This window comes from Protomyctophum bolini, assembly GCF_963924005.1.
Source record: "Protomyctophum bolini genome assembly, chromosome: 4".
NCBI lineage: Eukaryota > Metazoa > Chordata > Actinopteri > Myctophiformes > Myctophidae > Protomyctophum > Protomyctophum bolini.
Genome location: NC_137865.1, coordinates 48,628,124 through 48,641,276, shown reverse-complemented (window position 1 = coordinate 48,641,276; position 13,153 = coordinate 48,628,124). Strand labels below are relative to the sequence as shown.

General features: G+C 45.4%; 1 protein-coding gene across 2 annotated transcripts in view; it reads right to left on the bottom strand.

Moving 5' to 3' along the window:
• Positions 1-372: 372 nt before the first annotated feature.
• The window catches only part of LOC308314352 (solute carrier family 66 member 2), a 121,095-nt gene continuing 108,314 nt past the window's right edge, over positions 373-13,153 (bottom strand). The window contains exons 5-6 of one of the 2 annotated variants that reach the window (XR_013963966.1): positions 553-1,028; positions 373-392 (exon numbers count right to left, since the gene is read on the bottom strand). Coding sequence is in view for 1 of the 2 variants with exons in the window: in XM_080761936.1 (XP_080618062.1) it covers positions 854-1,028 (175 nt within the window). In the remaining variant the exon portion in view is untranslated. The other variant, XM_080761936.1, reaches the window with a different exon arrangement.

The following is a 13,153-nucleotide window of genomic DNA, read 5'->3' as shown; positions in this document are numbered from 1 at the left end:
CACCAACACTAATCCGGTCGTTTTAACGCACCCCTCACCAACCCTAATCCGGTCGTTTTAACGCACCCCTCACCAACCCTAATCCGGTCGTTTTAACACACCCCTCACTAACCCTAATCCGGTCGTTTTAACACACCCCTCACCAACCTTAATCCGGTCGTTTTAACGCACCCCTCACCAGCCTTAATCCGGTCGTCTTAACGCACCCCTCACTAACCCTAATCCGGTCGTTTTAACACACCCCTCACCAGCCTTAATCCGGTCGTTTTAACGCACCCCTCACCAGCCTTAATCCGGTCGTCTTAACGCACCCCTCACCAACCCTAATCCGGTCGTCTTAACGCACCCCTCACCAACCCTAATCCGGTCGTTTTAACGCACCCCTCACCAACCTTAATCCGGTCGTTTTAACGCACCCCTCACCAACACTAATCCAGTCGTCTTAACGCACCCCTCACCAACACTAATCCGGTCGTCTTAACGCACCCCTCACCAACCCTAATCCGGTCGTCTTAACGCACCCCTCACCAACCCTAATCCGGTCGTCTTAACGCACCCCTCACCAACCCTAATCCGGTCGTTTTAACGCACCCCTCACCAACCTTAATCCGGTCGTTTTAACGCACCCCTCACCAACCTTAATCCAGTCGGTCCAATGCTATGTCTAACCAATTCTATGTCTAACCAAAGTATGCCTCCCGGTTTGGGGCGGGCTGCTTTCGGCCCAGTTTGATGGAAGTCGCAGCGAGGTTCTGGGCGGGCTGCTCTCGGCCCAGTTTGATGGATGTCCTAGCGAGATCTGGGCAGGCTGATGGATCTCGCAGCGGTCGAGGTTCTGGGGGCGGGGCTGCGCTCAGCCCAGTTTGACCCGCGTGTCCTCGCTGTAGAGCAGAACCTGCAGCAGGATGGCCACGTCGATCAGGATCTGACCGGAACCACACGCCCAGAACTGGGCGGGGCTGTCGTTCATCACAAAGTAGGCGGTCTTAAAGACGTCGCCCAGTGTCCACAGCAGCACCATCTTCACACTACAGGGAGGGAGGGAGGGGGGGACGACGACGACACACATGAGAAGAGTTATGAATGGACAGTTTGTACAGTCGGCAGCATTAATGTTGTGACGGCGTAGCTGTTATATGTAGCCTGGGGTCCACCTCTGCTTTCTACGGCATAGGCAGCTCCCGGCAGGATCCACCGGGAGAATCTAGACTGCGCTGCACGACATGAGACTAATTAATTAGAGCGACAGAGAGAGAGAGAGAGGAGTGTGTGTGTGTGTGTGTGTGTGTGTGTGCGCGTGCGTGTTTGCATCAATTTAACAAAGGTGCAGACGATCAGAAATCAGCAGAGAGTGATCGACGTTTGCCCTACTCTATGCCGAATTGAAGTGGACTCTGACCCCAGACTATTTTCTTTCTCCCTGGAAATAAAAACGTCTGGGTTTCCAAGGCTAGAGATTCAGTTTCCCCCCCAGAGCCTTACTTGGGTTTTCAACACTAGAGCGTTGCAAAGCCAAGATTCCAATAAAATGGTGGACCTCCATGGAGCCCTGCATCAAAGCAGAACACTCTGGATTTGAATCTACCCCAGAGAACATTTGTACCAGCTTGAATAACGTCATTAGGTAGACTATATTGTTGATAAAAGAGCCTTTCAAAACAACAAGGTGCTGCTGTAGAATGCACCAGGAAATCAAACAATACATTTAAAGGTATATTCAGTGATTTCACTTAATTCAAATATCACTTATTCTTTTGTTTTGTTGTGATAATCCTCTCTACTATAGAGTGTGCTGACCATATAAGGAGTTCCTCCCTGTCCCCAGTTAACCCCTGGGGGTCAAAAAACCTTAGGTTTCGTTTTTGACTCTCTATCCTGATTGGACGAAGGCTTAGGTCCCACAGCCAAAAACGAAACCTACGGTTTTTTGAGTGAAATCACTTACTCTACCTTTAAAAGAGGATAACTGAGATAAAGCACAGATAAAACAAGTGAAACTTATTGTTTTTTTTCTTTTTTAACCCAATGGTAGAGCTCTTCAAAGACTACAAGCAACCACTGCAAAGGCCTCTCTCTGCCTGAGGACCTGTGAGAGGACCTCAGGAGATCTCCCATGTTGCAGAGGATGCAGTAACTCTGAGAAATAAAGGAGATCAAGGCAGTGTTGTGCCTTAAGGCCAGGCTGTGTGTACGAATACGTATTTTAAACGCAATGTAGAATTTATAGTGTCTGTTTACACCACCACGTTTTACCATGAAGTCTCACTGAGATACCGAAATCTCTTTTACAAGAGAAACCCGACCAAGGTAATACAGCCATATATAAAACAACAGAGGTCAACACATTCAAATACAACATGTTTTGAAATTCATTGGGTCAGATAGACTATTTCTCAGTAGACTTTCTAACTCCTTGTTGTTCCTTGTTTTTTTTTTCAAGATGTAAAAGAAAGGCTATCTGTATTTATTTTCCCCACATACCTGGTTAATTTGTTTACACTGTCATTGTAATACAATGCTTTGGACTGTAAATATAATAGCAATGCTAAAAAAGGCCGACTTTTGTTTTGTCCACAACACAGATGAGTGTCTTACAGTCTGCCTACAGAAGACTATTGATATTGGACTGTACTGTACAGTGGTCGCACTGTAGTATAATTGGTGTATTGTGAGTTTGTTATGGTCCCCAAGGTATACCATAACAGCCTCCTCTGAAGAAAGTCTGTACATCCCCTTGGTTTATGTGGTTAAAGGAGAATTCCATACTAAAAGTCTTTCTTACCTTTATTTGTAGTTGTTACGTCCCCACCAAAGAGGTCCAGGTGTTATTTTGTGCAAAAGCTCCTTATTGGCTATTTCCCCTACCATAAGGCCTAAATGAATTGCATTCAATTGAATGGGAATTGAATGGGGCTATGGGGTGTTGTGCTAATTCGCTTATTTCCATCGCTCAAAATTATAATTTCTTTGTATATATCCTCTCTTCATAATGTAAATAATATCCCAAGCGGAACACTTTACTACTTCTTTCGATGGAAATAAGCGAACTAGCATAACACCGCATAGCCCCATTCAATTCCCATTCAATGCAATGCAATTCATTGAGGGCTTATGGTAGGGGAAATAGCCAATAAGGAGCTTTTGCACAAAAAAAACACCTGGACTTCTTTGGTGGGGACGTAACAACTACAAAGAAAGGTAAGAAAGATAAGAAAGCATTCTAGCATGGAATTCTCCTGAAGAATGCTTGACTAGTTTTCACCAATACAACTCGCAAACAAAAATGTAAAAAAAAGTTAAACAACAAAACAAAAAGCAAAATGAATGAAAAATACAATTGGAAAGTATGACCAGCAGGCTTTGAAAGAGCAATCCTCTACACAGAGACAGCTAGAGGTCTCATTGAGAGGTTTGATTTAAGCACGCAGGGCTAGAATTGATTTGAATGAATATGCGAACCCCAGAAGGCACAGACAGAACAAGTGTGTCGGGGGAGGAGGAGAGGGAGACGTTTCAGACAGTGTGAACGGCTTCATAGACAATCCAGTCTGTCAGGTTAATAATCACACCACTGAGAATAATATGAACACCTGGCTTTTAAATCAATGACGATATCATACAACACAGGTATGGCAGCTCACGCTCACACAGAAACGCAATCGATGTTTGATGATTTGTCATTGACCGCTGCCTCTTAACCCATCCTGACCTGAGATCAGATTCATACGAGGTTTCCACTGCAGGACACACACTGGTCTGATTAACCCCATTCTGACCTGAGATCAGATTCTAAAAAAATGTCAGTCGTTCTTCGATTTTTCAAAAATAGCAGACCTACAAGCTCGTAGCGCGCCACTCGGTGGCGCGCTATGAGCTTGTAGATCTGCTATTTTTCAATAGCTGAAGCATAACATGATGCTAACACCAAAACGGGTTCCCGTTCAGAATGGGTTAAGTCAGGCATGATGAAGGCATTGATTATATAGGCCACGATTCCTTCAAATATTCGGCTTACATAAAACCCTCTGAATCAATCCTCTGATATTACGTCCGATTAGAGGAGCACGTGTGTGCTCCATTATTTGTCAGTCAACCTCCACCTTTCCAAAGCTCAGATACGTCATGGAATAAAAGAAAAAGAAAAAAGAAAAATCCAATGGCGGACAATGTTGTCTACAACACTATCTCTCTCTTTCTCTCTCCGTTTCTGGCACAACAGCGCCTCTACTGGTACTCATTAAAGTGTCGTAGTCACAAACATACAGTACATAGTCACATAAACGCGGACATTGCTGTTCCTTGGAGTGGTTGCACCACTCAAAAATACACATTAGAGAGCAGAGCAGGGGTCCTTGAGGATATTGCGATCCCCAGAAACATTATAGTTATACAGTTTAAACCTCTGAAGCCCTATATATTCCAGGCCCTTAACCCATTCTGACCGGGCACCCATTTTGGTGTTAGCATCATGTTATGCTTTAGCTATTGAAAAATAGCAGATCTACAAGCTCATATCGCGCCACCGAGTGGCGCGATACGAGCTTGTAGGTCTGCTATTTTTGAAAAAATCGAAGAACGACTGACATTTTTAGAATCTGATCTCGGGTCAGAATGGGTTCATCAGACCAGTGTGTGTCCCGTGGAAACCTCGTATGAATCTGATCTCAGGTCAGAATGGGTTAAGAAAACCTCCAGCCACATTTCTCAGCCCTGTAAGTAACCCTGTAATGTGACACTTAAAGCTGATATGTGAAGCGGTGACATCCTGTCAGCTTCATCAGGGCCATGACGGACACCGTCCTGCCAGCCTCTCCTTCACACATCCCTCCACTTTCATCTTCCCTCGCCATCCTTTTAACTTTCCCCTCCACCGCTCCGCCGGCGTTCCGTCCCTCGCCGTCTGATTTATCACTTCATTCTCTCTTCCCTCGTCTTCCGTCTACTGCAATGTTGAGAGGCTTGCACGCGCAAAACACGACTTCACCCACTGTTTTACACGCTGTCATTGTGTGATGAGTCTATAAGGTTGATTCTGATTGTTTCCCTTCTGTTTGAATGAATGAATGAATGAATAAATAGTTTATTTCGGTGCTGTACAGTTGTTACGTGCGTGCTGGTTGTGGTGGGCTGGTCTGGGCCAAATTTGTGCGAAAGTGACCGGGCCGAATTTTTGTCCCAGTCCAGCACTGGTTCTACAGCTGGCTGTGGTATCAGCCAGCTGTAAACACATGTAAACAAATTATGTTTACATGGTATACATCATTTGCATTTATGTTATACACAGAGAGGTGGAATACCGAAAAGGTCTTCTAGGCTGAAGCCGAAGCTTATTTCACCACCATGACTCCTTCTTCCCTTATCTATACCTCCCTTATCTATCTTATCTTCTTATCTACCTCATCTATCTCCTTATCTTCCCTTATCTATCTTCTTCTGCATGTCCTTTCCACCGGAACTCTCTCTCTCTCATCCTGTCGTGATTTATTTCATTTCACGTTGAGTGAAAACAGTTAAAAGAGATTTTAGTTTAAAGCTAAACGTGTTATTGAGAAACTAATATTATTGTTGTTCATCGCATGTTTTGCATCTAGTTGTTCATTGTGCATTTCTTCTTGTAGTTTATTTGGAATAGCACTATATACAGTACTATAATTATACCCTGACTACCCTGTCCTCTGTTCCCTGCTCTTCTCTTCTCCTCTGTCATGTCCTTGGACAGAGAATTCCCATAGTTACACTGTATAGTACACTGTATAGTACACTGTATGCCCTGTGAGATTATTCACCGCATCAGAGCTGACGGAGCCCCCGGGGAGGGAGGGGGGGGCATCAGTCATCTATTACACATGAGGGTCATAGAGGGGGGTGTAGGCAGAGAGAGAGAGGGGGGGGGGGGAGAGAGAGAGGGAGGGGAGGAAGAGAGAGAGAGAGGGGGGAGAGAGGACAGGGGGAGGGGGGAGAGAGAGGAGAGGGGGGATATAGTGGGAGGGAGAGGGAGAGAGAGAGGGAGAGAGAGAGAAAGAGGGGGGAGAGGGACAGGGAGAGAGAGAGAGAGAGAGAGAGAGAGAGAGAGAGAGAGAGAGAGAGAGAGAGAGAGAGAGAGAGAGAGAGAGAGAGAGGGGAGGGAGAAGAGAGAGAGACAGAGAGAGAGAGAGGGGGGAGGGAGGGAGGGAGAGAGAGAGATGAGAGAGAGAGAGTGAGAGAGAGGGAGAGATAATTACATTATTATCACACTATTGTTATATAGGATGTACTGTACCGTATGTTATTCACTTGTTAATTGTCTCTATAGTCTGCAATGTAGTCTGAAATATAAAACGTATATTATATTAATTTGAAAGACAGAGAGAGAGAGGAGAGATAATTACATTATTATCACACTATTGTTATATAGGATGTACTGTACAGTATGTGTTAATTGTCTCTAGTCTGCATACTTTTATGACTTGTTTTATGTTGTTATATAATTATGTACGTTCTGGCAATGTAGAACTGTTATTTTTTTATCATGCCGATAAAGCATTTTGAAATGTAAAGCGTATATTATAATGGAATTGAAAGAGAGCGAGAGAGAGAGAGAGAGAGAGAGAGAGAGAGAGAGAGAGAGAGAGAGAGAGAGAGAGAGAGAGAGAGAGAGAGAGAGAGAGAGAGAGAGAGAGAGAGAGATAGAGAGACTCTTCTTCATATCGGGGCATAACAGAGTGATTTAGGTCCCTCATAAACCTGGGCTTCTATAAATCTCTCCCTCAGTAAATCTATAGCTGTATCTTCAGCTGTAGAACCGGGTCGGGCTCTGCCAGGAGTCAGAGCCATGGTGCCGATGCAAGAACAATGTGTGAGTTGAGACGTAAACCCTCCATATAAGGAAAGGAAAGGTACTATGTTTACCCTGCAGGGTAACTGGACTAAGGAAAGGAAAGGTACTATGTTTACCCTGCAGGGTAACTGGACTAAGGAAAGGAAAGGTACTATGTTTACCCTGCAGGGTAACTGGACTAAGGAAAGGAAAGGTACCATGTTTACCCAGGGTAACTGGACTAAGGAAAGGAAAGGTACTATGTTTACCCTGCAGGGTAACTGGACTAAGGAAAGGAAAGGTACCATGTTTACCCTGCAGGGTAACTGGACTAAGGAAAGGAAAGGTACTATGTTTACCCAGGGTAACTGGACTAAGGAAAGGAAAGGTACTATGTTTACCCAGGGTAACTGGACTAAGGAAAGGAAAGGTACTATGTTTACCCAGGGTAACTGGACTAAGGAAAGGAAAGGTACTATGTTTACCTGCAGGGTAACTGGACTAAGCTCAAGAACTTGTTTACAGCCAGGCCCTGCTCATAGAACATTTCATGGTAGAGGTTCAATGCCTTGCCTCAAGGGACACTTCAGCGGTGGTAATGTTAACGTGCCAGTCCGGGGATACGAACTATAGCGACCTTCACGATATCAAGACCGCTCTGCAAACCGTTCGGCCACCGCTGCCCCATGAGACCCCACCGATGATGTCGTTTTCAAAGTGACCTGCATGGTTGAGACCTTGACCGTGTGTCGGGCCAGCGTGCGTGCTGATTGGTCCCACCAAGGGAATCTGCCTGCCTGCCCGACCTTGACTATAATGACCATGTGACCAATCCACCCAAAAGTTAAACGTCTCTTCGGGCGACTATATATAGGTTCCCAATAGGCTATAGAGGGAGGAAGGGGGTATCGTGAAACTATTCTTAACCCATTTAGACCTGACCTCAAAATTCATTTTTTCAAAAATAGCAGACCTACAAGCTCGTAGCGCGCCACTCGGTGGCGCGCTACGAGCTTGTAGATGTGCTATTTTCTCAATAGCTAAATTATAACAATGTTTAAAACACCAAAAAAGGGGGTTCCCGACCAAAATGGGTTAAAGTGTCATCACATGTACCTCATGGCATGCTGGAGTGCATAATGGCTTCAGCAGCCACCCAGGGGATGGGATGACACTAACGCTTATACACCCCGACTGCCCGGGGCTGGGCAGGTGTACATCAAATGGTCGGGCATGAGGTGAAGTGAATTGCAGGTGTCAGGTTTTCATTTTGGAGTGGAGGGGATGGAACCATCTATAGTTCACTGTGTACAGTATGAATGAACACAACACGAGTCATGAGATACAGTATGTCTGTTCTGTACGAAGTCAGAGCACTCTGTCTGTGTCACCCGGCTGCCTATCTCTCTCCCAATGTATTCCTGTGATTACACAGAGTGGTGCTGTACTGTACTGTACTTGTACCGTACGTGTGCGCGAGTGCACGTACGTGTGTGTGTGTTACTTGTACCCCTGCAGGGTGTGTTTGATTGCACTCTGTACAGCACCTTGTAAATATTTGTGTCCTTGTATTGTATATCCCTTATGTGGACATAAATAAATGATTATGGGTGTGTGTGTGTGTGTGTGTGTGTGTGTGTGTGTGTGTGTGTGCATGTGTGTGTGTGTGTGTGTGTTATGGCTGTGCAATAGTGACACTTGGTGGTGAAAAAAAACGTTATTTCCGTGCTCGGACCCAACCAGCCAGGGACACACATTGCTGGCCAATGGAGTGGCTGCGCAACGCAAACAAACCATAACAGAACAAAAATGCTTCTCAACCTTTTCTGGATCAGCTTGGAAATCTGCCCACCCAACGGACCACTCAACATGGCAGGGCATCCAGATGCAGTCGGCCCACCCAACCTGACCACTTAACATGGCAGGCATCCAGATGCAGTCGGCCCACCCAACTGACCACTTAACATGGCAGGCATCCAGATGCAGTCGGCCCACCCAACCTGACCACTTAACATGGCAGGCATCCAGATGCAGTCGGCCCACCCAACCTGACCACTTAACATGGCAGGCATCCAGATGCAGTCGGCCCACCCAACCTGACCACTTAACATGGCAGGCATCCAGATGCAGTCGGCCCACCCAACTGACCACTTAACATGGCAGGCATCCAGATGCAGTCGGCCCACCCAACCTGACCACTTAACATGGCAGGCATCCAGATGCAGTCGGCCCACCCAACCTGACCACTTAACATGGCAGGCATCCAGATGCAGGCGGCCCACCCAACTGACCACTTAACATGGCAGGCATCCAGATGCAGTCGGCCCACCCAACTGACCACTTAACATGGCAGGCATCCAGATGCAGTCGGCCCACCCAACCTGATCACTTAACATGGCAGGCATCCAGATGCAGTCGGCCCACCCAACTGACCACTTAACATGGCAGGCATCCAGATGCAGTCGGCCCACCCAACCTGACCACTTAACATGGCAGGCATCCAGATGCAGTCGGCCCACCCAACCTGACCACTTAACATGGCAGGCATCCAGATGCAGTCGGCCCACCCAACCTGACCACTTAACATGGCAGGCATCCAGATGCAGTCGGCCCACCCAACTGACCACTTAACATGGCAGGCATCCAGATGCAGTCGGCCCACCCAACCTGACCACTTAACATGGCAGGCATCCAGATGCAGTCGGCCCACCCAACCTGATCACTTAACATGGCAGGCATCGCAGATGCATTTTCAGAGCATGTTTTTGTTTATTCGAGAATAATAACTAGAAGAGAAAGTGGTTACACTTTCTAATAGTTATACAAGGATGACAAAGCCTTTCTGCAGTTTCTCCTCAATTAATTATTAAAGTGAAGGAAGATATAAACACAGACTTTTGTTATGTTCTATGGTACAGTAAGGTGACCATGGCATAAGCCAGACAATGCACCTCATGGAAGGGTCCTGATAGGAGAAATAATGGCCCCGACAGGAGGGAACATTGCCAAGTTCACCTCGGCCTCATCCCAAATCTATTACGGGGACACCTCGGTGGGACAGTACGTACAGACTGTACAGTATCACTCTCATAGTTTTTAACCCATTCTGGGCGGGAACCCGTTTTGGTGTTAGCATCATGTCGTGCTTTAGCTATTGAAAAATAGCAGATCTACAAGCTCATAGCGCGCCACTCGGTGGCGCGCTATGAGCTTGTAGATCTGCTATTTTTGAAACATCGAAGAACGACTGAATGTTTTAGAATCTGATCTCAGGTCAGAATGGGTTATTCAGACCAGTGTGTGTCCGGTGGAAACCTCGTATGAATCTGATCTCAGGTCAGAATGGGTTAAGTGTTTCAGCTATGGAAGCTCAGCACTTTTTTGGAGAGGTTGTTGTTGGTTATAGCTTCAAAACCATGATGCAACTGATACCACGGCCAGCTGTATAGAACTACAAAACCATGATGCAACTGATACCACGGCCAGCTGTATAGAACTACAAAACCATGATGCAACTGGATACCACGGCCAGCTGTATAGAACTACAAAACCATGATGCAACTGATACCACGGCCAGCTGTATAGAACTACAAAACCATGATGCAACTGATACCACGGCCAGCTGTATAGAACTACAAAACCATGACGCAACTGATACCACGGCCAGCTGTATAGAACTACAAAACCATGACGCAACTGATACCACGGCCAGCTGTATAGAACTACAAAAACATGATGCAACTGATAAATGTTTATCAGTTGCACAGAAAAAGTGTTTAAAATGTTTCATACTGAACGGTATAGGCTACTCAAACTGAAATTGTATTCATGGTTTGCGATGTTATATTTATTAATCACTTGTTTTATATTTAGTTGCATTTTATTTTTTTTTACTGTTTTTCTTACAGTCTTGTAAAATGTATTTAATATGATGTAATTGTAATGTATTTTATGTGTGGACCCCCAGGAAGAGTAGCTGCTATACTAAGGTAGTAGCTAATGGGGATCCAAATAAACAAATGAAAAAACAATACCACAGCCAGGTTTTGTAGCCAGAACTACAAAACCAGCAGATAAAAGGGGTTGCTGTCGGGCAGAATCTTATCAGAAGCTTTAAATCTCCATATTTCAACTTTTATATTAATTCCTGCAGTGTCACACAAACATGTTGGACGTCACGTGACAGTTTTAGAAAAGGTTATATGAGGTTTTTTCCACCGTGCAGACGATGGAGAATATTCTCACCCAAATCCATGCCCTTGAGCTGGGTACAGTGGACATGGACCCTGGCACGGCTCCAGGGCTGCTGTGAGCGTCCTTCTTAACCCATTTAAACCTACAAAATGTCTTCTATAAATCCTGACAGTTTTCTGAAATATCTCATGTTTCTGTATCAGTGGTGCTCAGTATTTCATGCAAAGGACCCCCAAAATTATATGTAATTGGCCGCCGACCCCCAACCATCTGAAAATATGTTGTTCCAGGAACCTCTTAGAAGCAAAGATTTGAGTTAAAAACGTTCGCTCTGAAAGAATAATATAGTCAACGATTTGCGCCACATTTCAGAAATAGCAGATCTACAAGCTCGAGGCGCGGCACTCGGTGCCGCGCTATATGAGCTTGTAGATCTGCTATTTTCCAATAGCTAAAGTATAACGTAATGCTTAAAACACCAAAAACGGGTTCCCGTCCAAAATGTCTTAATGACAGGTGTGATGATAGGTCTGTATGGGACCTGCAGAGTACAAACTAATGAGCAGGTTATGCTGAGGTTAGGCCGAATTTAATGCCATGTCACACACAGGGAGCAAAGAAATAGCAGCCGTCTGCAGTTTTGGCATGAATTTGGGTCGCACCTCCTATCCTCCCTCTGGGAATCGACTGTGGTCACGACAACGTTGATACAATACTCTCTTTCCCCTCCGGCAAACCCCCTGTGGTCACACAGCGTGAGACGCTGTTGTTCTCCGCCGTTGGGAACGCCTGTGGTCACAACAAAAGTCGTGACACAACAGCGTTCCTGACAGAGAGAAACCCAACAGCGTTATTGAACTCAAAACAAAAGAAATATACTTTCCATAATAGCTCAGTGTGGTTCTCTCAAACCTCCGTCGGGTGTATATATATTCCTCGCTGACAGCACCACAACAATCAATGATATTATCATGAGAAGTGCAGGCTTATATATGAACACGAAATGTATTGTTTCTGAAATGTGTCTGATTTTCACTGCCTCCCGGTCTCTCTGGGCGTCCTTCATAATAATGAATTGCCTTTTTATAGAGCTTTTTCCAAGTGCTCAAAGCGCTTTACAAAGGTTTATTCATTCATTCATACATTGGGCGGTGAATCTTTACAACGGTTCATTCATTCATACATTGGGAGGTGAATCTTTACAACGGTTCATTCATTCATACATTGGGAGGTGAATCTTTACAATGGTTCATTCATTCATACATTGGGCGGTGAATCTTTACAACGGTTCATTCATTCATACACTGGGAGGTGAAGTGGCGAACAGTCGACGCCAGCGTCCTCACTTCCCACAACACACCGACGGTGGCGAGCTCACACCGACCGACTCATTGGAGGCAGTGTAGGGTTCAGTGTCTTGCCCAAGGACACTTCCACATGTTGGACAGGAGGAGGAGCCAGGATTCGAACCGCCGACCCACTAGGGATCAGTGGACGACCTGCTCTACCTCCTGAGCCACAGCCGCCCTCATGAGAGTAAGAAATGGCTGTAATGACATTGACTTATAAGCGTTGTGTGTTGATGAGTTGAACTTGTGATTGAAGCGAGCCCACTGCACTGCAGAGAAGCCACTTTCAGATTTCATAAACACATCAAAGCGTGTCACAGCTAATTACTTTTTTTTTTCTCCCCAGATTCCATATTCATACATGGAGTCATATGGAAATGTGTGTGTTCCTTCCTTGCCCTCATTAACCCATTTAGACCTGACATGTCTTCTGAAAACCCTATGTTTCTATATCAGTGGTTCTCAATATTTCACGTCAAGGACCCCATAAACTATATGTAATCGGCCACTGACCACCATCTGAAAATATGTTGTTCCAGGGAACTCCGAGAAGCAAAGATTTGACTTAAAAACGCTCACTCTGAAAGAAGATATGTTCAATGATTTGCGCCATCTTCTTTCTAACAAAGCAGACCTACAAGCTCGTAGCGCGGCACTCGGTGCCGCGCTACGAGCTTGTAGATCTGCTATTTTCCAATAGCTAAAGCACAACATAATGCTATAAACACCAAAAGGGGGTTCCCGCCCAGAATGGGTTAACTGCTCATTTCCCTTATCGCGGTGCCATTAGCCCATTAACCATGACGAAGCTTTG